At 40.2% G+C, this 27,864-nt stretch overlaps 1 protein-coding gene across 1 annotated transcript in view; it reads right to left on the reverse strand.

Moving 5' to 3' along the window:
* Window positions 1-27,864, reverse strand: part of PDE8B (phosphodiesterase 8B) — a 73,826-nt gene that overhangs the window by 35,413 nt on the left and 10,549 nt on the right. Inside the window, exons 2-4 of the mRNA XM_059833318.1 lie at window positions 6,939-6,998; window positions 1,918-2,108; window positions 531-590 (exon numbers count right to left, since the gene is read on the reverse strand). Coding sequence (XP_059689301.1) covers window positions 531-590; window positions 1,918-2,108; window positions 6,939-6,998 — 311 coding nt within the window. The remainder of the gene's footprint in view (window positions 1-530; window positions 591-1,917; window positions 2,109-6,938; window positions 6,999-27,864) is intronic.

The raw sequence follows: 27,864 nt of genomic DNA on the forward strand, positions 1-27,864 counted from the left end.
AAAAATTTAAGTCAGTAAGAATTCTGCCTGAATACATGGGATATGAATTACTGAGTAAGGATTTCAGGACAACATTCTGTTGAGTTTAGTACCAACAAGATCGAGGTTTACTCCATTATCCAGTCCTCTATTAACTACTGTGTGTTATTTGATCTAGTTATTCTCTTTAGAAAGTAATACACAGACTTCTATTTTGTTCTTATAGTTACCAACACATAGCTTTCAGATTTTTTTTAGTAAACAAGCCATTACATTATGATCCTCTGAAGGTGACAGGGATAGTACTAGTCTGTATAAATGGGAAGTTATCAAATACTTACATAGGCCACATAAAACATCACTAACCCATTTCAGGTAAAATAATATTAAACTTAGGCCACATAAAACATCACTAACCCATTTCAGGTAAAATAATATTAAACTTACGCTATAAGGCTTGCTAGTAAGTTATCTGATAACAGAAAGTATCTATTACACACAGCATTCTTATAAAGTAAAATAAAAATATTTCACAAAACAGTAACACTTACGTGCGTGGAACCACAGCAAGTATTACAGTGTGCTCTGATGGTTTTGTGGCACGAATAGATCTGTGGAAAGAAAAATTCCTGTTATACCACATGCTTTCTCACTCTGAGTATCTTTACAGACAATATAAATGAAAACGAGGACTGAAAGACACCACTGAGGCTAGAAAAGAGGGTATCACACTGCCAAAGCCTACCTATCCCCACTTAGACAATCCATTTCCATTTTGCTACCAGATTCCTCAGATTTTGCTCAACGCTGTGAAGAGGCAGGAGCTCCAAAAACACAGGATGTGAACAGCAGCTTTTCAAATCCAATCTTATAACCTAGCAAAGGTTTGCCCTGTTTACTTATCTTATTTGGGCAGACTGCCCTGAATGCATCGGTTGAGAAAGGTCAGTTTATACAATGCATTTTCAACACCCATTAGCCAATTTAAACAAGAATCTCCACTACCTTCTCCCATATTTACCATTGTCCTTCTAGATACTGGAAAATTTTCTTTAGAGGGTTGGAAGAGCTTTTAGGGCATGCCAGTAAGAAAAGAGGGTATAGCAAATGTATATGATACACTATCATTTATGAAATGATGAATAAATAAAACGTTACCACTTTACATATTATTAAGAAACTGAAAAAAATATGACCAACTATGGGAAGAACACTCCATTCACCTTTTATTGGCTAAAGATAACTTTTTTCAATCATGTCACACTGTCCTGAATAAACACTCTTTTTATTTATTTGTTGGTCTTTTAGAACAACTTCCATCAGCACAAGTATTTGAGCTGTAAAATGCTCCTTGTCATAAACACGACAAATTTCAGCTCATGATGGACTGAGAAGCACAGTATGGTGTATGGTACAAAATGTATGCTTCAGCTGAAGCAGTCTATTTTAGCAAAGAACCCCAACACTAAGCACTTGCAACCTTAGAGCTGCAAAGAGAGTCATGGGGACCAGAAGAGTGATGTGAAGTTTTGTGAACAGTGGGCAGCGCCTGACTCAGTGGACAAACAAACACATTCCTTTGAAGCCCTGCAGCTTCAGAGTTTGCTGCAGCAGTAACCCAGGAAGCAAGCACGCACAGAGAGCAGGGAATAATTTCACAACAGCTCTGTCTTATGCTCTGATACAAATCCATGACCTAAAGAGACAATTCTACAATTCAGCTTTGCCAAAAGTGCGTTTTTCATATTGTTCTCCTCTTACAGATGTATGCAAATCTCCTGGCCTCAATCCCCAAACTTCCATTTTACTATGGTTTTTGGAGGTTCATTTTTGTTTGGGGTTTGTTTTTCTTCCTATTTTTTGTTTTTAAAATTAGGAGGTTTGGTTTTGTACAATATATTCTGAAGTTCAAGAGAAGCATAAGGCCCTTTAGGTTACCTGCAGATATCTTCCGCATCAAAATATCTGGAGGTCCTGTGATCTATAACAATTATTTCCTGGTGCTTATCAAGAAAACATTCAAGCGCTGACTCTCGAGTTCGGGCAATATTGCACCTGTATCCAGCTCTGTCACAAGCCCACCAGAAACCATCACTTTGGTTGTCTTCTTTTGCAAAGATCAGCAAAACCTGCAGAGCATGCAAACAGCAGCACCACATTAAACATACAAAATAGTTCTCTGCACGGTGCAAATCCTAACAAACACTTCTGCTATACAAAAGATTGAGTCTACTTTGGAAGTGGGAAGACTGAACTACAGACTGTAAAACAGCTGATGCAGTAGCACAACTTTCTTAATAGACAAAGTGATTATCAATAGATAATCAATAGTTAACCACGTACAACTAATATTTAGGACAAAACAGCTGCCAGATGATGAGTCTCTTCTAACTTGTGTTCACAATCAGCAGCCACACAGAGTAGGTGGGTAAGTGTTCAAACATCATTGCCACCCTCAATAGGCCACCCCAGCTACATACAGAGTTTTAATCGTAATGAAATGTCTGAAATGCAACTGTCTTAATTATCACTCTTTAGAGACAAAGAATTAACATAACACCGTTTTAGTCATTATTCCTCCTTTGATGTACAACAAAATGGAGTTAACCCATATTCTTTCAAAACTGAAAAGAACAACAGACCAGTAGGTATGGAAACGGCTAGGTAGGGGAAAAAACCTGATTCAAACGTCACAATTTTTACCCAATAAATTGTCCATAGTTATGTAAATATATGAGGTAGTTTCGACAACTTCAACTGAACACTTAAGGAACTGCTCACACATGATCAGGTAGGATGCGTGCTGAGGTGCTGTTCTAAAAATCAAACTGATGCTATAGGAAGTCTGTTTGCTAACTGACACACAGAATATAGGCTGAAAACAGTTGCGTTTGTGTGCTTCTTATGTGAAAGAAAGACTGGTTTTAGGAGAGAAAAAAAATTTCATCCTTGCCCTATAATACATATATTATCAAATTACACAGTTAGGAAGACAAGTCATGTAGACAGACAATCCCCTTCACAATTTGCACATATTTATCATAGCAACTGATCAGTAACCATGCCACCCTGTGTGACAGATAAAGAAAAAGGTTAGTTTAGTGCAAATATGCTGTGAAAAAGAAAGGCCTCAAAAAGTCAAAAGTTTATCCACAGCTATTCAAATGGCACAGAAAGGCAGCAGCCAGAGAACAATCTATGTGTAAAGCAAAATCCGGTTCATTTCACAAATAAAAGTCCTCCCCTGACTTCACTGAAACAACCTAAGCAAAATATGCAAAATTTTGCCCCAAATGCCTGTAAGAAAGGTCAATAGCCTTTCATCTGTGCTGCTCTATGCAGCTGTGGTGTCTCCATGTGAAATTCAACACCGTCAGTCTAGAAGCTAGAAAAGGTGACCGTAACTTTTCTCTTATCTTGAGCTGTCTGGATTGTTGAATTCTAAACAATAAACAAATCAATTAATGTTACTGTGGCAGGACAACCAGTCAAGGTTTCATTAAACAGTGGAAGAAAATTATATGCTTGGAATTTCCATAAATATTAAGAAATAACTATAAAAGTTTCAATTTATTAGAAAGAGTATTTTTAATTGCAGTTAACAATAAGCAGATTTGTGCTACTGACACTTAACATCCAAGGCAACTGTTGTCACTGCGTAATCCCAGATTTTTTTCCAGCCATCGAAGCGTTGGAAAGCAGTGACATGGCTGAGCTGCAGACTTTGTCTGCAGGTACTCAGGTAAAGTCCCTACTCTGATACAATCTTCTGTTTGGTTCCAACTGCTGTTAGTTTTATTTTGCTCCTAGTTTGATCGGTACAATGTGGTTCAGAAAACAGGTTTTTTGGGGCACATTTTTTGGTATCTTCCTTCTCTCATCATTTCCAGTTTGGAAATAAAGGATTGCAAAATGCAATCATTTACCAGCTGTAAAATAATGGAGCTTAATTAAACCACCACATCTCCCACTGGTAGCTAATTATCAGCATATGAATCCTTCTGAAAATATTAACTTTAAAAGGTTTTTTGAAGTATTACTACCATGCTTTCATTAACATTTGTATGAAGCTTACTATAAACTATCAAAACATAATGTAACTAGAAGTATATTGCAAGATACTCTCTCAAAGCCAAGATAAAAATATAACAACCCATACAAACAACACTGTCAAGGAAACGTTTGAATTCAGTCTGTGTTTCTTGGCAATGTAGCTATTTTTTGGTGTGTAATTTGTCAGTGTTACTGTAAAAAAATCATTTTACTTAGTGCTGGACTGGTTTAGGAGCACTGTGAACAACTTCTGTGGAGACCATGACATTTTTTGGTGATGTACTGGAATTTTTTTCATTGTTCTAAGTATTTGCTTCGTGCAACTATTGCATGTTTTGTTCCCAGTTTATCATACAAATACATAAATGAAGAGATTTGCTTTGAAGAGCTCAAAATAACAGGAGACACCAGCTACGTAGAGACACATAGGGTACCACAATGAAACTAAGAAAATTACGAACAGCAACTTAAGAAGTAAAAATAAAGTTACTTAATTATTTTTATGTTACTGTATCCCAGCAAGAGAGTTTTAAGGTGGAAAACACATAGTGGTTCTGAATTAAGTTAGGGAGGAGCTCTTGTTACACTGAAAATTGGCATGGGGGAACCGTAAAATTCTGTGCATCATCATGCTTCGTTTGCAGCTCAACAGGGAAGATCACCATCATCAGAACAGAAATGGAGATTGATGTCAATGCTGTGAAAGAGATAATGGCCAATGAATGTCCTAATAGGTGAGAAAATGCAGTATTTGAATGAGGGACACATCCAAACTTTTATCAGCCCTCATAAACACTTCTGCAAAAGGGTACGACAGCTTTTTTATGTGCACTAAACGTTTATAAAAAACACCCTTCTCCTGTGTTCTCTGGAGACAGTGCATTTACATGTACTTTTATCATGGTCATACCTAAGGTCTCAGAACCAAACCATGCCTATCTGCAAGCCTTGGTACAAAATGGGGGCAGATGTGCAAGCTGCATGTGGGGAGGGCGTTTGGAGGGTTGGAGCAGGTAGGTTTGCTTTGGACTCTTCCCCTTGCCCCTTAAGGCCAGCAGCACCTGGGTGACAATCTAGTACAAACCAAACCAGATTTGCCCTCCAACACAGATGGTCATAAAGTCCAGTGAGGAATCTATTAAATGGTTTATGGCAGGTCACAGCCACAAGCAAGGTCACCTCTCTGACAAAAAATATGGGCCATTTCAAGGTTGGCATGGGTCTCCCTTAACAGCATAAAACATGCACCAGAACAAAATGAACATTGCTAAGAAAAGCCCCTGTGGCAATTGTTTTAACAAACTGAATTGACTTATCAGATAATTGTGAACATGATTAAGCACCCACAAATAGACATTTAAAATGGGACATTGGGTAGCTGGCTGCGCTGCACAGAGAAACACGTAACTCCATTATCAAGACAGAATAAAAGATTAACACACATTTTTTAAATGTGTGGATATGTGCAATACTTGCCAAATTAGCTGAGGTAAGGTGGCTTGTTCCACAAACAAAGGAGGTGGGTTTACATTAAGTGTTTTCTCTTTATTGTAAATAAGTTCATGTATGGCAGTGTCTTTATGGAAAACTCTTCAGTAATGGTTTTACTTAAGGTCTGCTTCCTGCTTTACTTAAGGTCTTCTATGGTAGCACCATAGATTCTCACTTGTGTAATGTAGGGACAAAATAACATCCACACCTGACAAGACACCAAGAAGAATGTCAAACACTTAAAAAAACCAAAAAACCACTTTCCCTTCTTATATGAAAAAACTTCACTTACAACAGCTAACACTGGTACTGTAATATTTTGGCAAATACAATTTCTACAAAGTAAAATCCTTACATAAGCATTGACAGTATTTGTATTTGTTAAATATCTGCTTGACCATCTTTCTGAAGACAATCACAGTCTAAAGAACATTCTTCCGTGAAGAGTTCCACACTTATGTTGAAATTCCTTGCAAAACCAAAGACTGGTCTATTGCTGAAGCCACTGTTCCACAGTCTTTTTATAATACAAACAAATAGTTTCATCAGATCAAGTCATCATTAAGACTGAATGCTTAATACAGAAATAAAAATGTAAAGCTTTATGATGCATATACACATGGTTTATTTTCCTTCACAATAGCATTTCTTCCACATGTAGGTTCTTCCTCTCAGAGCCAGATACGGGGGAAAAAAAAAAAAGGCCCAAACCAGAAAAGATGACTGGTGACTAAATGTCTCCGTATTTTACAGAGTTTAGTGACCCAAAAAGTTAATTCAAATGAATGCTGTAACACTAGTGCAATATTAAAGGCTAAGATTATTTAATTTCCTATCATCTGAGAGCTCTAACACTACAAGCTAAAAAAATAACGCTTGGCATCTGTTTACTGGCACAGGAGCAAAACGTACAGAAACAGCAGCAAGTACGGGTGAGAGCTGTTGCTCCTTAAGCTGATGTTCAGTGTGTCTTGTTGGAAGTGGTGTGATTTCTTGGATTGGTGACCTGTAAAAGCACAGTTCTCTCTCCTGTTGTGCAAAACCCAGCAAAACTCGCCGGGTACCTAAACTTTATAATGGAGCTCTCTGCTTTGGTATATCAGAACTGAACAGTTTAAACAACCAGAGAGGCAGCTCTTTCCCCTGCTAATGCACATACACACACACTCCTATTGATGGGACATATAAAAGGAATGATTTGACGTTAATGGAAATCTAAGCACCTTGTTTACTAAGTTAATGTACTTGTAGATCTCTTCTCAAGCAATCAGATAAACCAAAACACCAATTACCCATCTCACAGTCCTTGCAAAAGTAAAATGAAGACATTATACTTAACTATAGGGCTTGAACCTTAATTTCTTCACCCATTAACACGGAATTGACTGTAGCAAGAAACTGAAAGAGCATCTTACCTGAATTGGATCTTGTGTCAGTCTCATGGGCCCAATTTGTACTTCTGTAGTCGAAGCCTGCTAAAGAAGAGTAATACAGATTTTTTTTTCCCGTCTGGTTCTCAACAAGATAGCATTTTACATACAAGAATGAAAGATTAAATAGAACCATTGAAAGATTCTCAAAGGCAGGCAGGCATGTGAGTAGCAGCTTTAATTTAGTTGCTTTGAAGTGTATCTTTTACGAACATATTTTACCAAACTCCTAACTTTGTTTTATTGGCCTCTAAGTTAAAAATTGTAGGGTTTTAAATAAGGAAACAAGAAATACTACACCCTTTCCCCTCTTTCCCCAACAGTGTACCTAGAATACCTTGGTTATACAGAAGGACTTGTATTTTGCTTAAGACTACAGAAAGCTATTTTTTCTGGCCAAAAATTGCCTTATTCATTTGAATGTAATACAGAACTTATATCAATGGTCTTGTGACGTATCACAGAATGATAGGGGTTGGAAGGGACCTCTGGAGATCATCTAGTCCAACCCTCCTACCAGAGCAGGTTCACCTAGAGCAGGCTGCACAGGAATGCGTCCAGGTGAGTTCTGAATATCTCCAGAGAAGGAGACTCCACAACCTCTCTGGGCAGCCTGTTCCAGTGCTCTGCCATCCTCAAAGTAAAGAAGTTCCTCCTCATGTTTAGATGGAACTTCCTGTGATCAAGTTTGTGCCCGTTACCTCTTGTCCTGTCACTGGGCACCACTGAAAAAAGACAGGCCCCATCCTCCTGGCACCCACCCCTTAAGTATTTATAAGCATTAATAAGATCCCTGCCTCAGTCTTTTCTTCTCCAGACTAAAAACACCCAAATCCCTCAGCCTTTCCTCATAAGAAAGGTGTTCCAGTCCCCTAATCATCTTTGTAGCCCTTTGTATATTCTTTGTATATTCAATAATAATATTTTAATGGGTTTTGTTAGGAAAAAAGTGACTTTTCAGATAAGAGAACTTGTTTGGATTGCAGATTTAACATTGTTTTCCAGAACCATAGCCTTTAGTTTGCAGGAAAATACATTGCTACCATGTGAGCCATGACATTTTCAGAAGGCATGAGAGCACATTATAATTTAAAGCTACTGCAAGAAAGCCAGCAGACGTTGGCTGTGCGTGCTTTGTTGCCGTATTTCCTAGGAGTTGGATTACCTTAATACTTTCTGTGTCTTGACACATTTCAATACACTTCTCCTGTACACTACTGATTTGTTTCCCTTCAGACCATTAGCTACAGAAGGTTGTTAAGCAACTGAACAATACCTATGTCCTCCCACAGATGCATGTGCTTAGGGAAAAGAGTCTTTGAACCCTTAAAATATTGTTCCCCTCATGCATATGCAGGATTATTTGCAAGTTAGCAATCTCCAAAAAGGCAGATTCTCTGCTTTCCTGGTGCCAGTTACCCCAGGTGCCTGGTGTAGGTGAGTTAAAGCAACAGCGCTGCAAGAGATCTAGTTTGAACGAAACCCTCATTGTAGGCAGATTCCCAGGACCGTTCCCCGACACACAGGAATCCTGGAGCCTTATTTCTGCAGCACTGTGCTCTGCAATGCTCATTAGTTGGAGCCTTTTTTCCAGGTATTACCTTATTCTTAAATTTAGTGTTTTTCAAAGGAATGTGTATAAACATTCAAAATGGATGAAGATACCAGTTTTCCACCTTTTTCCTTAGAGAATACAATACCATGTTAAGTATTAACCGCCTTGCCTGCATGTGAGACAGTGGTATTATGTATAGCTACAACTGACACGTTGGACTTTCATGCACCACTGAGCATTGATTCTTTTCAGCCCAGCAACGTATGTCAGAAGGTGGTAACAGGCAGTACTCCAAAGGATTAAACTACAAAGTCTGCCACTGTTTTCCAAAGCAAAAACTGCCCCCAATATAAGTGTAGTTAACCTCTCCTTCTCTCACACAAAAGCTTCACTTCCCACGTGAGCTCCTGCCACAGCAGAATTTAACTTAATGCCAGTAAGTGTTACTGGAATAGAAATGAAGGTTAGCACCCATCGTCAACCATGAGTTATGAGTAAAGTTTGAGAAGAAGTTCTCTGAAAGCTCCCAATCCCTCTTTCCCCCCACAAAAAAAGAAAAACGGCACATTCACACTCCAATGGTATCATATAGGAAACTCTTAAATACATTTTTGATCATTATTTACTTTGACTTTAAAAAAAAAAAAGTTTTAAAGTAGTCTCATTAGACCAATCTGTAAGAATACACAACAGACTTGGGTCAGTATCGGCACAAAAACTTCTTTTTTACAATGCACAGCCCTGACTATCCCAGAACGTATTGATCAAGAGCCTGTGGTCCTTCACAAAAGATAGTTAGGACACAGATACTTATGTTATTATCTATTTATTAATGCTACTAGGGAACTGACATTGTAAATTAATGCCTTCTACTTTTCTACCACTTCAGAAGACATCCAGCTTTAATTACGCTGGTTTGTCTAAGATGGAATAACTGTGTCTAAGACATAGATCCAACACAGGCAAGTCTATCAATCCCCCTACAGAGATTCCTTTATAGGGTAGCCACTTCTCTTAGCCTGCGTATTTTAAAACAGCAACAAAAATATCCACACAACTGTGTCTCAGAGTTTCCCTCCCTGCTGCTTCTGTGTCAGCCTCGTGAATAAGAAATAGCTGAATAGAAGGACCTAAATATCAGGGTCTCTCTCTTCCCCCCTCCCAGTTTCAGGGTGTTCTTGCTTTTGTAACAGGTGGAAAGCTTCATGAGGATTAGAAAATCTGAGAGCCCCAATGCAGGTGAACTTGTTCCTGTCCTGTCCTGCGCAGACATGATAGGGTCAGAACTACACCGGGAAGCAGAAAAAGGTGCTGCTGTATCTGAAAGATTGCCGTGTATAACCTTTAAGTCCCTAAGCTGCTCAACTTCATTACTTATACAATGCACAGAAACAGGTGGGATCCTCAAATTAAGACTAGTAATGAACCTGAGCATAGTAAGGATTAATAAACCTTCTCATCAGATACAGCAAAAAGTATGTCTGCAATCCTCCTTCCTGGACTTGGGAGTTCTGAGTTTTGTTTTACAAGCTGAATCAGTCCCTCGGATTTATATGCCCAAATTGCTCTGGGTACAAGTGACTGTCTCACTTTTCTCTGTCAAAACACATCTAGAGGAGGCAGCAAGAATGACGACATGAGTGCCTGGCCTTCACAATGTCCTACGGATCTTTCCTTGGCCTGAAAGGAACTAATTCCACATCTTCCTAACTCCCAGAAGAATCAGACCATGTGGATGTTACATGATACCACAACCATATCTCTGCTCATTTCCTGACTTAAGTGAGTATCTCATTGCTGATTATTTCCAGTTTAAATAAATCTCTCACTATTTGATTGACTGTCAGGAAGGACTGCTAACAGATCTGCAACCTAAATCAATTAGCACAGTAGCTCATGACAAACTTTTCTGCTAAAACATGTGGAGACAAGCCTGATTCCAGAGAAGTCAGTGAGAATATCCCTGATTTCAGTGAGCAGAGGAACAGACACAGGGTTGGAAGCAAAGAAATCATAAATAAACTAACCATCTGGGAATAACAAGCTTAAAAATGGTGAAGAAATGTTTTAACATTTTAAACTGTCTGATATTATTTCCAGTATCATTCTAACCTCCTAGCAATTTCCACAGGAATCAGCTATTAATCAAAGAATTAAAGACGAAGTCAACGGTACTTTCTTAAGTCCTGTGTTTTTATGTAAATCAGTGATCATCAATTACTTTACTATCATAGCAGTACCATTAAGCAAAATGTACTTTATACTTCATTAAAGTTCCACCCTTTTAAATCACCAACACAAAAATCTTTACCCCCCATATGCTTGCAGACTTACAGCCCCTGCAGTTTATGAATCATCAATAATTAGTAACACAACCACTGTAAAAATAATGACTAAGTAGACAGCTAGATCTTCTTGAATAATTCTTCATTGCTCTAGGGCAACAACAGCAACTAGAGCCAACCAAACGCTGAAGAAAATGTGGTGGCAAGTTCAGCCTCCTGGAAAGGCTCAGGATGGATGTGCCGGTTGAGAAGCATTGCACAGATGCCAAGGTCCCTACAGACACCCTTCTGTCCTGAAGGCTCCTTCCCCTTACCCGCTATATTTTCTTTCCCCTGTAGTCACTCCCACACTGATGCATCCTTTCCCTCACCTTTGTAGTACGTTTTCAGACCTCCGTCCCTTTGGTTTTGTTAGCAGTAACGTGACTCTTTTTGACCCAGCTCTCACTGCACTGCTGTGTTCCCCTGGCTCCATCTCCCCACCTTTGCTAGGGCTCATTTGCATTTCTCTCCAGCTCAGCTTTCCCATCTACACTGCTGGTGAGGGTGACACCTCAGCCCGTCCTTTGGCTATTACCATTTCCATATTCGATTATACCACTATTTTCAACCTCAAATCCCTTCCCTTATTTTTCCTGGCCAAACTGCTGTCCTGAAAAGGATTACAACCACGTGTGACCTCAACACTGGTCTTAGACTTGCTTGAATTCCCTTATGAGACACAGGGCCCACAAGTTGTTCTCCAACATCCCTGGCCTGGAGCTGGTGCCCTGCTCCCCTTCCTCTTACAACACACCTGACCAGGGTGTCCAGCTCCTCTTCCACTGTCCAGCAACATTATGCCCCTCTCTTCTTCCCCTTCCTTTCTTTGTCTTGTCTTTCTTAGCAGAACTATATCCCAATCTTCCTCCTCTTACTTTTTTATCACTTCTGCTCCATTCAACTCCCATTCACTGGTATGTTTTCTATAGTTTAACACTTGGCCACTCTCTCTGTTTGGAGTCTCCCCATGGTTATTTGCCAGCTTCAACTGTTACAGGGAATATCACTTGACCTCTCTAGCAATTTGTGTGTATTAAAGAAGGGACAGATTTACATGAGAAAAATGTGGAGCTTTTTTCACAAGATGCCACCTCTAGCTCAAGAAGCCCCTAAATGATAAGCTGGCAAAGGCTGGGAGAATCAACGGGATAGATCACTACCTGCTGCTTCTGCTGGAGACTTGGTCCTGAGCTAGATGGCTTTTGGCCTGACCTCAATGGCTTTTCCAGACACCATCCTTCCCTGATTCATTCGTTTGACCAGCTGCCTCCGTTCGTCCTCGCCATTCACCAATATGGCTACTCTCCCAACTGTCTGTCAGGGAGCTTCCAGTTGACTTTCCCAGCTGCTCATAGCCTCCGTTTCCCTGGTTCCCGCTGGAGGGCTGCCGACTCGCTCTGCCCCACAAGCTGCTCCCTGCATGCCAGCCGGCTGCCACCTTTCCAAGGAGTCCAGAGGACCATTAAATAGTTGGATATCTCAACTCTAAGGTTAATGTAAGGTCATCCTATTTTATTAACTGAAAATAATGATCAAACAGACATACCGTTTAGAAGAAATAAGGCTTCACCGCTGTTGACTTAGCCACTGCAAACCCTGCAAGCATCCATAACAGAAGCCTGACCCATCAGATACATAGGAACTGGTAAAAAAATACCCATATGCATTTTGAAGAGCTAGCCTATTCATGACGTGCATGACATAAGCTTTGTGTAAGTCACAAATATTTTCAAAAACAGCAAGTATGAACTTTCTGTGGGGTGTTTGAAACCAAGAAACCAGGACCAGTGCAGGCCCTCAATGCATCAATAACCTTTACACAGGCTTCCACTTGTGGTAACACCATGGAAATAACCAGCTGTATGCCATCTACTGCAAAGACCACGAAATTACCTAGGCTTCAGTTTCAGCCTAAGATGACTCTCATGCCTTTCCTTCCTTAGCTATTTCGACCTCAGGTTCTCTTTGCACTCCAGTCAAACACAAGTCTCTAAGCGCCTCTCTTCAGAGTCAAAGCGGAAAAAAAGTCTTTTACGTATCACACATACAACTACTCAACTGGGCCAAATCCTCAGCTCAGGACAACGCACATTGAGGCACATAGCATGAAACACTACATACACAGGCAATAAACTGGACCCAAATCCACAAAGACATGTAGGTTTGGCAGCCTCTGCTGTACTTTCTCACACCTAGCTCAAGAGTAGAGTTCACAAACCTGCAACTGTTTCTTCCGCTTCCCAAAAGCAAGCAGAATTGGGATGAGGCCCTCTCAATGCCTCCTGTTAAAGCTATGTCACTGTGCACAAGGGAACTGAAAATTCGTGAGGGAGAGGGAGAAAGTCAAGGGGAAGAAGACCCTTCCCTTCCATGACTACCCTCACCTCTGGGTGATGAAGTCAGGCTCCTGTTGCATACTCTCTTGCTCACCCGTGACCCTTGCACTTCTTTTTGCAGTGACCTGTGCCTGAAAAGGAGCCTTATGCACTGTGTAACTCCTTTCCCGTCTCCCTCTTCCCCACCACCCCTGCCTTCGACTGGTGGGGGAGCAGTCACCTGGGAGAGAAGCATTTGAAACCAAGCTTGGCTGGGCATACGCTGCCATATACCAGATGCATCAGCCCACTATTGTCCCCGCATTTCTCATGTGCTCTGAGAATACCAGCCGGACTGGGTCCTTCAGGGGACCTGCCACAGAAATGTCTCTGGCTGTGAACTCCACATATTCTTCAGTGTGAGGTATGTACCACAACCGCCTAACTTAGTAGAGCTAAGATTGGCAGCAGTTATGGAGATAAGCAGAAGTCCTCATAAAAACTTCAAAGTCTAAGGATCAAATGGCTGAAGTTGAATTTCTGTGAATCACAGAATCACTAAGGTTGGAAAAGACCTGTAAGATCATCAAGTCCAACCATCAACCCAACACCACCGTGCCCACTAAACCATGTCCCACAATGCCACGTCCACACGTTCCTTGAACAAAATTCTATCTTCGATATAGCCTGTCTTTTTCATTCTAAATTCAGTATTGATTTTAAGGAAAAAAAAAAAAAATCATATTCCTTAACGGGTTTTCTGGTTAATGTTTTACATGCAAGTCCACAAATCCAAGAAAAATACAGCATAGTTTGCTTATTTCCTACCTTTTGATGAGAAAGCTAAGCATTTATTCCTCTTTACATCAAGCTACTCTTAGGTATTGCAGGTTCCTTACTCTTGTGTTTATGTAGAAGTTTAGAGGTACGTTTGCTTAGAATTGGCTAGATTTCTATACCATAGGAATACAAAATTTGAGAAACCAAATTGGCTGTGACGAGGTATCTTTTCAAGATAACAGCTTCTTATCCACAGATGCTGTTAAGTCGTTCAAAAAGGAAAAAACACCACAGAACATCCAAAAAGTAAAAAACACCCTGCAGCATTTTTTCCTAATTGGGGGGGTTAAGTGATGGCAAAAAGCTAACACATAGATTTCCAGTAGTATTTTGACTGGGCATTTTGGCTAGGTATTCCTCCTCACAAAGCAGCAGGGCACATAAATGAAGAGCATACCTTTCTCCACTGACTATCTACAGAGCCTCAAGGTCTACAGCAGTAGGAAACTTCTTCCCGTTCCCCCAGGTACTTGGAACCCGAACAGGAAGAAGGGCCTGGCTAATGTCTAGAGGTGCTCAGTGAAACACCAATGAGTAAAGAATCACAAAACTGTTGTACTGAAGGGACCCCAAAGGTCATCTAGTCCCACCAAGTGGTGCTATCGCAATGTTCGATCAGGTCAACCATGCCTTTGCCTCTCCATTTTCAGCATGGCTGCTGCTCAGGCAGTCACCTCCCAGCCTGTACTGTCAAGAAAGGAATTAAAATTCATAGACCAGCCACGTGTTTTAGCTTCTGAACTACTGTGTAAGAGAAATATCTGCTATCACAATGTAGCCTTGTTTTATTTCACTCCTTTCCCCTACCTGTAATATTGAGTAAGTCCAGAGCAAACTGCCACCTTTTTTTTTTGAAAACATGCAAACAAATTTCACTTTGCAATACTTTTAAAAGTGAATGTTGAACAGGCCCTACGGACTCCTCCAGAGAGATGAAACTTCAGTAACTCTCAGTATAACTATTGTGGCAAGTTAAAAAATTATGGCTTCTTCAAGAAAAATACACTTCCACATTTTAATCCAGCAGCACACAGACAATGAAGAGACAGACTTGTGTCACAAACAGCAATATTTTTCGACTTGTGGGAAGAAAACCAATTACAGAATGCAGTCCCCAATGACACTGGGTTTATTTTGAATACTGACTTTGTCAACAGAAGTTTCCCTGAAAGTGTATTTATTTTAGCACACACATTTCACTTCACTAAATACACATGGCAGGTAAGTTATGTTAATGTCCTCGCAGTGTGAAGAGGCATGGGGAAAACAAACTTCTCCAAACATCTGTCAAAGTAAGCAGAATCTGCCCAAGACTTGTGGATCTCAGCATAGCGAGACCTCTTTCTGCAAATCCATTTGTCATGACTGTCCATTCTCAACTTTGTAAGAGCATGAGTCACACACATTACTGGAGAATCCAGTCAAATCTTATATCAATTTTAGGGAAAAACACAGCAGCTAAGCCTGAACTGTTTCAGAAATACACGCACCGGTGTTCAGGTGAGAGCAAAATCAGAACTATAGACACAAATATTTAAAAACTAATCTTACTTTCATCTTTGTATGTTCAGCTAGTCAAAAAAGCAACCAATGTGAGGATAGGAACAAAGAGCCAAACAAAACAACTTCACGCTGCTGTGTAAATTTATGATGAACCCACACTTTCAATGCTGTACATCATCTTTTGTCTTCCTTGAGATAAGTTAACCAAAACTAGAAAAATTAAAGAGAAAGCAACAAGAACAATCATAGATATTCCAAGACATCTTCGGAGAATTAAAAAGACTAGGCTGTTTCTGCCAGGAAGAGAGGTAACTAAGGAACAGAATAGGCATCTATGAAATCATGAATAGTGTAGAGCTGAATGAAGAATGACTCATGAACAGTCTTCACAATACAAGAAATATACTGCTTTCACTGACATTATCAGGCCAGTGGAGGGGGTGTTGTTCAAAATGCAGTTGAACAAAACTCACCAAAGGTAGGCCCCCACATTGCTGTGAAACATGTCAGTAGGAACATAACCTCAACTCAGAAGCCCCTTAGTTACAGGTTAAGAGCCCAGGGAAAGATTGTTCTCCATCTGCCCACTTTTCTTCTGCTGCGTAAGGCTCTTTGCTTTTGCCCAAGACAAGATAATGGGCTTGTAGATCTATGGTTCAATACAATAGATCAATTCTTGGGCATGGCTATTGATACAAAAAGATATGAAGTGAGTTTCAGTACTGGAAGATTCAGGTAATACGATCATATAAGTATGAATAGAAACAGCTAGAACATTAATTTGCAGCAAGCTGCTAGCTAAATAATGCTGATCTTCTTCCACCAGCTCTTGGTCTAGGTAAATACTCATAACTTATGAAGCATACTGTTGGTCTGCAATCAAACAATAATTTTAAAATGTAAAGTTAACTTTGCCTTCCAAAGACTGACTAAGAAAAAACATCTGGAGGTTGTCTGCATACACCTGAGGGGCTGCCAGCTCAGCATTTGCTCCAGAGACTGTTCAGTTCCCTCCACCTCACATGGAAGATGCTGCCAAAACAAATTTCAAGTCCCACTTCTGTGCTGGGTTGTGGGGGATATACTTCCAGGGCTCTGCGATGTCAGCAAGAGTTTGCTGGAAGACAGTTATCATATTTGAAATTCCTCCTGGAAATTAGGAAAGGAAGAAGTTAAATATTTTAATACATGAATATTCAGGAGTTTTCCACAAGCGTACTTCTACTAGAAAAGGGCAATCTGTCTCCTTTCTCTTCATTCAATGTATTGCTGGCTTTGGCTGCTGCTTGTTGGAGGACTGTTTTAGTTCAGGGAGATTTTGACAAGAAACAGTGTGTTCTCAAATAATTTAACACTGCAGTTACAGTAGTAGATAACCTACCTGTTTTTTTTACTGAAGGAGAAAATTTTAGTTGTCTTGGCTTTCACTGTTTACCTTACATAAACTATAGTGTTTTACTGAAAGTGAACAAATTAAGATCAAGCTGAATTCACAGGTTCTCTCTCGCCTTCAAAACCAATAGTCTGAGAGCAGTTGGAAGCAGCACCTCAAGTACCAGTCTGCAAGTGCACACATAGGTATTATGGACTCTACTCCAAGAGTTAAAAGGAGGATAACTTTTTGACCCAAGGTATGCACTATGGTTTTAGTTTACCATTTCTCCAACACTATTCAATTCAGACACTGCTAGCTATCAACCTTAAGCTGGAGTGGTTAGCAGGCTGCTTCTTCAGAGACGCATGACGGATGCCACCATCAGAGCTTTGGCTTAGTATCACCTCCTCTTATTTCTTATCCCAGGAGGGCATAGCTGGAAAGAATTTCTTCCTGGTTCAACAAGGTCTGTTTACATCTTCCTTTGCCAGCTACTGTAAGGCACCTACATATTGCCTCAGCCTAAAACGAACACTACATTCCTCTTGCTGGCACACAGAAAACCAACCAAACCAAACCAAAAAAACAGAACAAAGATGTTCTGATGAGCACTAGTCACTTATTGAATTTTTCTGAATTGTCTTTCACTTAGAAAAAACTCAGCTGTGACCTTTGATCTACATTTTACAAATATATCAAAATAAGCTCTAGTAAAGAATAGGGTATTCCTCACTTTCTTCGAAGACATAATATTCTCTCTCCCCCACTTCTTCACACTGCCAGACAGTGCTTGTTTCACAGTTCTTCTGTCTTGATTGTTCCAGTCTGGGGACAGGCAGCTGAAGCTAACTAGTTTGGCCTTTTAATTAAAATTTTAGCATCCACAAGGTATGTCTTAGAATCATACCTAGAAACTCTATTAAAAAAAAATGAAAACAACAACTCCAAATTGCATATACACAGTACAACCACCAATAAAACAAAAATTAAATCTTCCCAGTTTTTCAGGCAAACAGATACATATGCGCACTTTTTCCATTACAATCTAACATTGACTCTAAAGTCCAAAACCAGCATTTAAATATATGTAAAAATTAACTATTTTGCCATTGATCTTTTTATCAGAAACCCACAGATAGAAGAATTATTCCCAGAGCAGATCCTACCATCTCAAGTATCAAGAACGATGCCATCTCCAGTAACAAAGCCTCCAGCTCAACAGCACCTACAGCTACAGCTGTGCAGCTACAAATATCAACATGAAAGTCTGTGCCATGTCTCACGCCAAAAACGGTGCAGACAACAAAAATCAAAGCTAAAATCTCATAAAAATAAACAACTCGGAGGCTCTCATGCTGACTGAATAATTCATGATTAAAAGCTTTCTGGAAAAAGATTTTTTTTTTTTTTTTAATTTTAGTCCAGTCTTAACAAGGAGAAGCACCACCAAATTTAAGTGCCACTCTCCAGACCCAGCATTACAAAAGTCATGCCAATGTTCTACAGAGATCTCTTACTGCTACTCCAGTTTCTATGTACGGACATCTATTTGTACAGAATATAGTAATTTTAGTCCACCATTAGGATCGTCCATCATTAGGGTGTATTATGCAACTCACTACCAACACAATACTGAGAGTTAATTACAGTTACATTCTCTGCAGAGAGTGACAGAACTCTTGCAAAAGTCCCAGCAACTGATACTCTCCCACGGCTTCTGCAGGTGCACAGTATGAACTTCCACACTCAAGAATTAAAAGCAGAAGTCTTGGCCACTGAATGCAGTGTTAACTGCCACAATTTCTCTCCCCAAAGAATAGTTACAGCTGCCTATTTTCAATGCATCTTATACTGCAGAAGCTAAATTCTGTGCACCACAGCCTCAGTTTGGCAATCTGTTTCATTTTACGAGCAGTAACACTGGAGATAAAAAGGGCTTCTTGTACTGTTAAAGGCAGCATGGCTCAAGTGCTCAGCATTTTGCAGAATTAAGCAACTATTAAGCAACAGGAACTATATACGTATCATGAACTGTAGGAGAATATTAATCTTCTCCCCAAAAGATTACATGAACAGTTGAAAGCCTCACGCTTTCCAACCACCTTTATCTAGAAATCCTGTCTCTGAAAGTCATAGAAGATTTTAGTTCCAACTGTCTGACAAAATTTTCACCAGTAAAGCTTTCATAAGGCACGATCTCTTCATTTTAGTGGATTAGGCTCAGTATCACATACAGCTCCACTGAAGAACTGCTGATGCATAAATTATTCAGAATCTAACACTACAGTCCATGAGATTACAACAGAAAAATAGACAGCTGGAGTTCTCTGCTATCTCTCTGTCTTATATATCTCGTTATTTTACAACTGTCTTTGAATGGGCTCTGCAGAGAAATACGTTGTATTTCCTCTTACTATTGTACTTATTCACAAGTGCATATCACAATACAGAAAACAGTAACTTCTATAAATTTCTTGCTGAGTCACATTCAGTTTTCAAATAAGCTGCCAACAGAGCAGGGAAAGTGATCTGGGCAATCACAGGCCCATCATATTGGCACTCATGCTAAAAATCTGTGCCAGAGTTGCATGGAAGAATAAAGACATTGAGTTACACTGAACAGAAGATGCAATTCAGTATCATTTTACCAAACTTACTGGGTCACGCTGATAAAAACATATAAAATAATAAAAGTGGTTTTCTAGAGAAAGGAAACTTAATAAACCTGTCCTGTTCAAGGCTGCTGAAAGGCATTTGTTGGGATGCCACAGGCAAAGCTATTAAAAAAGCTGCAGAAAATGGGGTGAATAGAAGAATTGCAAGGTAGGTAGGGTAGCAGAGAATCTTGAGGGTGGGAGTCATAGAAATGGGCTGAAATCCAAACAAAATGAAGCACCACACTGTGTATTTATATATGTTGCTGTATGTTAGAAGCTTCTTAGGTGAATACAACAGAAAAAGCAGAGATGACTGCTTAGGACTCCCGTCAGTAAAGTCAGAGAGGACCAGAAGTAAACTTTTTCAAGGCTTTGGTGAAATTGAAGGGGTTATAGAAGGTGGCTTCCTGCAATTGCAAGGGCCAGCTCTCTGACCCAAGAGTCTTTTCTAGAAATTGCATTTTACTTCACATAGCAAGTTACCATTAAAGTTTAAACGCTTCCCCAAAAGTAAATGGGAGGCATCGGGCTGGGGGGCCTCCTAGCAAAATACATCTGTAATGAAATGTCTGTAATTCTTGTTACGGTCATTGAACATAAAAAGCGCATTTCTGGGCACACATTAAACAGTCTGACTCGCTCATTGGTCCCATCTGCAAAAACCTTGTGATGAAGTGATAACGCAGTACGGATAGTTGGATCCTCCACACTAACACAAGAGCATCACCGATTATTTCACTTGTGGCACTGCAAATAGAGTAGTACTCCTCCTTACAGAATTTAGGCCCCAGGTCTTCAGATCCACATAGCATTACTGGAACAAGAAACCTTCACATACACAGCTCTTCTTGGGGAAATACCACCTTTCTTTTTTAGACCTTTGTAGTGACACAGAGCTGACCAACTATTCTATATTTAGCTGCCAGACACAGGTTATAACCACCCCAAGGCTGTTTTAGACTTCTTCTGAGTGCAATGACCCTGTGGAAACGTAAAGTCAAACCGGTGCTCTGGTTTTTCCAGTCAAGCTGGATGGTTCTACTCGCACAATTAAATATTTTGCTAAGTCAGGCTTCAGTGGAGGCCAGGATTGCAAACACATAACAACAGGTGCACCGCATCAGATCAAGCCACCAAACTAACATCATGTCTCTGAGAATGGTCAGCACTGGATAATACCTACAAGACAAGGGCAAGCATCTATGATACCTCCTGCATCTGCTCCCCACCACAGGCCTTACAGATTCCCAAAATACACAGAAGTAATTTTTGATTTATTAATCCTCAAAAGATGTCTCTTTCACTTACTTTTTCAGTGTCCCAATGAACTCATATTATGTGCTCCATGGAACACTACCTCCTTTTTGTATATATAGCTGTAAAGCAAGGTACAGTCTGACATATTCTGTAATTTGCAGTCATTATGTTTTTCACAGAAACTGCCGTGTATCAGGTACAGATTACTCAGAAAACTTTCATTAAAAGTGAAGCAAAGCCATTTTTAAGTCCTCAAAGTAGATAAAGTCATATTTTCCAAGTTAGTGTGAATCAACATATCCCTGAATCTACCGTAGGTCTGAGACAATACCTCTGATAGCCATTAAGGCAATTTAACAGTCAGCATGGTGAACTTACCTGGCAGAGAGATCTGGTCTGAAATGGGAGTTTGCCTTGTGTACTCTAAAAGAAAAGTGGCCTTGATACACCACTTACGTGCATCTTGTCCAGTGATTTTTTTTTTTTTTTCCCTACAGAAAGGAAGAATGCTGCTTCTCAGATCAAAATTAGGATAATTTTATTTTAGGGAGACCTTAGGAAAGGAGCCCCCCAAAATTTAGCAGTAAGATGAGAAAGAAGGTGAAAAGTAATTTTGCTAGTGATGAGAACTGTAGGGAGTTTACAGAAGCGTGCATTGTTGATCCATTTCACTGTCAGTTTTTTAAAAAAATGTGTAGTGAATACATACAAAATGCTGAAAAAGTGCCATTCCCCCACAAAAGTCTGAGTGCTGGATTATGCTTTATATTTCACGTTTTACAATTTTCTTGTGTTTTATTTCCTCTTGCAGCTTCCAGTAGAGAAGTGCACATATTTGCAGATACAGTTCTTCCCATAAAAGTTCTAATAAAATATATTTGCATTAACTGGCATTTTCATATTTCACTTCATGAAAACAGACCAAACAAATACCCTCTGCCATTAAAAATAAAAATTTAAAAAGTCATTCCATAACCTGGTATTTTAACTTCAATCATGATGTATGCAGAAATATTTTTAAATGATTCAGTCACCTTTACCACATTTAAACCATGATCACCTCAAAACACTTACTGTGAGCCAGCTAAGGAATGTACATTTAGAAGTTTTCAAGGGATAACTAAAAGCAACTCTACGCACAGTTCCCATTTTTCTCCAAAGTGGGATCTTCATCTCTGGATTGGGAACTATCCTTCCAGCCAAGGAGGAGCCAGCCAGGAGCTTGCTCCCACTTAACAACACTGAGACAACCTCTGTGGTGGTGCAGGAATCCTCACTGCAAAGCAGAAGCTCTCTCTGCAGCCAGCCACCTTGGGGGAGGCAAAAGCCACGGCATTAAAGACATCAGGCCATCTCAGAACTTGGGACACAGAAGTCTCAAAAGGCTTTGCCTATATCAGATCAGAAAAAAGTTGACCCTATTTCTACATGCAATAAAACTTAAGATTTTATAGTTATTGATCATGTTATCAGATTCAGAAAGTGAAAATATGTTAGAATAGAAACCTTACCTATGTTCACAGCAAATAAGAACTATTCCTCCATTTCTCATGCATGCCAGTTACTTTAATTGAGTTTTTCTTTGTTGCATAAGAGACTTGCTATAAATTGCAATTAAATTTTATGCAGGTTCAAGTAACTAGATTATACTATGAACACAGTAATTTCACTGGTACCCACCACAAATGATTTTATTATCCTTGGTAGACTAGTGAAGATGCTGCGTCTGTGTACAGAAATAGAATAAATACACTCTACTTGGCAAGGATTTATAAGTGAGCTGTAGTGAAGAGACTAATTTTGAGAAAATGAAACAGCTGCAAGAGCGTCTACTTTATTTAAGATGGCTTGGTTTAATGATTCTCTATGCTGCTGTTGAAAGGTAGAATGCGGCCATTTCCATCTGAGATTATTACTTATCACTGAAATGTGTACAGCATGAAGCAGTAAAGAAGTCTCCATGAATTTTTATGTATAGCAAAACACACACGATTGACTGTCATTCACTTTACCTTTCTGTTGCTGACAGTAATATCAGGTAAGCATTTCATTCATATGCTTCCTCATATGACTAGGTTCTCCATGAAAAGAAACATAACAACAACGGAACGAGTTAACAACCCACTAGTCCCATTTAAAACCTTGCCTGACTTCTTCTGACTGATTTGGACTCAGATGCAAACCAAGTCAGAACGCGTATTTATTTAAAGATAGCTTGCTAAATTCTTCACCTTAGTGCTCCACTACATCTTTTCCTTCAAAGGGAACGATTTTCCATTTCCATATGTGCTCACTGAACACATCTGCAAGCATTAAACACAGACAGTGAAGCCAAATGTGTAACAACACAAATTATGTTATGGCTGGTAAGAAGACTAAATGGCTGGTAAGAAGAGTAAATAATCACTTATTTAATTTTTTACCCTGAATTTTGATCTAACAGTGCAACCTTTACCAAAGATGCAAAATACCTCATTGCAAAAAGTAAAAAAAAAAACCAAGTCAGCTACCAAATGAGGAGGAAGAGTGGCAGCAAGCACTGCAATCCCATTTGTGGAGCGACTGGCCTTTGCAGATTTGATCCAGTTGTCCAAGGCCACCTACTTGTCCTTTACAACAGTGGCATGACTGAGGTGTTTAGGCACCTGGTCAGGCCCCTTAGTACAAGGCTGGTTGTGTCTCAGCAAGAACTGTGACATCTTGGTCCTATGCTTCCAACTTCAAAAGCATGCATCGCTGGGCTGTAGCCAGGTGTAGTCAGTGCAGCCAGCTGCTGAAGCATATATCCCGCCTCCCAGTGTGTGTTTTACAGCTGATGTTGCTGTAATCATTAGCCCTCAAGCCTTAGTAATTTAAAGTTGATTTAAAACTACCATGGGTATCTTTATGGCAATGTGTCTTTGGACCTCCCAACTGCAGCATGAAGTGAAGTTACTGAAGTTAGCATTGCCAGACAGTTGGAAATTTTCCAGCGGGATCCTCCCAGCCACCAGAAAATTTTCATTTATTAGAAGTAAAGCCTTTTGAAGAAGCAGTAAATCAGGTGGACATTTTTATCAAAATATAAACAGAATCTGAGATTGACTACAGTAAGTTCTGATCGACTTGAAACACTTTTCCAGAATTTTATCTTTGAAATATGTCTCTTGTTGAAGTGACATTTCCAAATAAGCAGGAAATCCAGTTCCCACTAACTTCCCATGAGCATACAAGCCAGTTGCCAAGCAAACTTCTGAGCAGACAAGCAGCAAAAGTTTGGAAGGAGTTCAGATAGGATGCAGAAAAGACTATCCTTCCTGTTTTACAGTAATTGCTGCCTATCGCAGGATTAGAAGTACTGTTTTAAGTCACATATCTGTGCCATGATTTTTTCCTGTCCGTGGCATACATGCTAGTAGCAGAAAAGAAGATATGCCTACTGTTGTCAGATACTCATCAGTTTTGATAATACTTGGAGGAGACAGATAGAAGTGCTCTCCTCCAGAGTGAGAAAGAACGTAACTGATCAAAGAATGAAAGAAGAGACTTGGCAGCTGGTAGACACAGGATGTGAACTGTGACCAAAAAGAACCAAGAAGTCCACACATTTAAACGCATCCTGCTTTGATCCCATTCTCAGCAATGGCAACACCTCTGCAACTGGTCAAATGGGGAAACCCCACAAAACAACCAAAACTGGAGTGGAGGTAGCAGAAGATGGCTCACCCAACGTACAGAAAAGCATACACCAAGTATGCACACAAACATACAAAAGGACCGCCCATCATCCAGAGAAGTCAGACTATCCTCTTCAGTGATCCTATGCTGAAAGAATGAGTGAAAAATAAAAATCTTGTAAGACAGAGAGTGGCAGATCAACAAAAGGGAGTGGTGGCAAGAAGCGCTGCTGACATCTCCGAGTGATGCACATCTGGTATGTTGCACCTATGCCATGCCACTACCTCCTTCACTCATTAAGAAATGTGGAGCACTTATCAGGGAGAGTTAGGAAGGAGGCATTTGGAGAAGCAGCACTGCCCAGCCCAACTCCTAGCTACTGCTAAAACAGCTAAGGGCTGTGTAGGAGATATTTTGGCAGCTGTTTTGGTCCCTGACAGCACATTAACCAGAAGAGGAGATATTAGGGCCCAATCATTTATTTCTATTGATTAAAAATAAAACGTGGGGAAATTTTCCAAAAATTTGAATAGCCTTTTGCCCATTGCTGTCTTCCTATGTGAAAACGGCCAAATATTCATCTCACTGATGTCAGTGGAGTCCTTCCAGGAGCCATATCTGCATCCTAACATATGGATTGGTGACTTCTGAATTTGGCCATTTTTGCCAGACTGCATGTATGAACTGCACATTTGTGCACTAGGGCTGGAAGTGCAAAAAGGTACAAAGTTTTTGCTGTTGTATCATTGAACGCGGTTTTGTATTTTAAGCTCTTTCATTAGATTTTGAAATAAAATGTTGTTCTTCCTTCAATGATAAGAAGTGATACATAAAAAAGACAGAGTACTACTTGGTGAGCACCTTAAAAAATAATCACATTTATCGTCTTCATGTTCTGGTGTTCAGTTAGAAAGCTATCTCTGACAAATGTTCATACAATGTGTGTCCACAATCAGAGTTAACCTGATCTCTCTCCTAAAAGTTTCTGAAGTGCACAAAAGTTTATTGCTACTCTTTACCACTCAGATATTCCTAAACCTGCCTGATGACAGTATCTTGTAGGAGTAGGTCTCCAACCCAAACTCAAAGATGATCATATATGTCCAGAATCCATTTTACAACATCAGTAACACAAACTGAAACACCTTTCAACTGTGAGCAAGTTGCCTCCATTTTCCTTCATTTTGCTCCAGTGGATCCTGTGCAGCCATACTACATGAGCTCCCCAATAAAACAAGGGTATGTTGAAGACATTCTTTACTCAACTGCTTTTTAACATGCTATATGCTGAAAACCGTATGTGTATCATGAAATACTAATTTGTAAACATATACGTATCTCGGACTTGGATAGGTAAACTGCATTATGTATTGACACCAGAGAGTAAGTGAGCATGGTAATTAATGGTCATCCTTTCACAGAATCACAGAATCACAGAATCACTAAGGTTGGAAAAGACCTGTAAGATCATCAAGTCCAAACAAAAAAAAAAAAAAAAAAAAAAAAACAAACCACACCACACAACAACAACAAACCACAACACACCAAAAACCAACGCGCCCAACACCACACAGCTCCATGCCCATCAAGCTACATCCCACAATGCCACATCCACACGCTCCTTGAATACCTCCAGGGAGGGTGACTCTACCACCTCCCTGGGCAGCCTATTCCAATGTTTCACTACTCTCCCAGTAAAGAACTTTTTCCTAATACCCAGCCTGAACCTCCCCTGGCGCAACTTGAGGGCATTTCCTCTCGTCCTGTCACTGGTCACTTGGGAGAAGAGACCAGCACCCACCTCTGCAACCCCCTTTTCAGGTAGTTGTAGAGAGCGATAAGGTCTCCCCTCAGCCTCCTCTTCTCCAGGCTAAACAACAGCTCCCTCAGCCGCTCCTCGTAAGACTTGTGCTCCAGACCCCTCACCAGCTTCGTCGCCCTTCTCTGGACACGCTCCAGCACCTCATTGTCCTTCTTGTAGTGAGGGGCCCAAAACTGAACACAGTATTCGAGGTGCGGCCTCACCAGAGCCGAGTACAGAAGCATGATCACCTCCCTGCTCCTGCTGGCCACACTATTTCTGATACAGGCCAGGATGCCGTTGGCCTTCTTGGCCACCTGGGCACACTGCTGGCTCATATTCAGCCGGCTGTCGATCAACACCCCCAGGTCCTTTTCTACAGGGCAGCTTTCCAGCCACTCGTCCCCAAGCCTGTAGCGTTGCCTGGGGTTGTTGTGGCCGAAGTGTAGAACCCGGCACTTGGCCTTATTGAACTTCATCCGGTTGGCCTCAGCCCATCGATCCAGCCTGTCCAGATCCCTCTGCAGAGCCTTCCTATCCTCAACCAGATCAACACTCCCACTCAACTTGGTGTCGTCTGCAAACTTGCTGAGGGAGCACTCTATCCCCTCATCCAGATCATCAATAAAGACATTAAACAAGACCGGTCCCAAAACTGAGCCCTGGGGGACTCCGCTTGTGACCGGCCACCAGCTGGATTTCACCCCATTCACTACAACTCTCTCGGCTCGGCCATCCAGCCAGTTTTTTTCACAGGCAACCATCTGCATTAACCATGCAGGAAACCAGTGTTCTCTAATAAGACTTTACATGTGAGCTATAGAAGTACAGAGCCCTTTTAAATTTTAAGCTATCTGCAGACTACTTGCAATCAAATGAAAAAAAAAAAACAATAAAGTGAACATGAAAGGATGGCCTTAAAGGAGATACTTTCAGCACAGCAGATTTTTCAAATCTAAGGCGAGGCCACAGATGTCTTATAGCTCCAAGGGGAAAAAAAATCCTTGATCTAAAAATAGCCTCTTGTATAAATCTGGTAGAACCCATGAAAACGATTCCCTTCTTTGAAGATGATTCATTACTGAACTCTTTGAACTGTATGGATGGTCCCTAAGCCACTAAAATGCCAGAAGGCCAAAAAGGATCTGTATGTGCATCGGCTGTTCTAGTTAATAGGTATCTGCAAACAGACAACAAAGGAACCTTCCGAGTTGATAGGGTAGGAAAGCAACAAACAAATGTAAGCCCAAGGTCTAAAACTGTTGGTTTGAACTATATTTTAAGAGAGTTTCTCACCACCTGCTAGTTTTTCTTCCTGAACTCTGTAAGTGTGTGTTGGGACAAATTGGTAGGTATTAGGACAAAACCCAGGAGCACACTGAAATGTAAGACTTTGTTCCACATACATTTGTGAGGGCCCAAACCCCCACGAGCAGCATATAGATCTAATTCACTGCAGGATGTTACCAGAGGTCATACAATATTCTCAGGCTTTCTGGTTGAGTGTAGCACTTATCAGTCCCACTAGTTTTTATGTTATTGATAATTTTATGATATTTCACTTTCTTAAACATCTGGCTTCACACCTGAAAGAAAAAGTCTGATATCTCTAACACTAGAATGC

This window comes from Gavia stellata, chromosome Z, assembly GCF_030936135.1.
Source record: "Gavia stellata isolate bGavSte3 chromosome Z, bGavSte3.hap2, whole genome shotgun sequence".
NCBI lineage: Eukaryota > Metazoa > Chordata > Aves > Gaviiformes > Gaviidae > Gavia > Gavia stellata.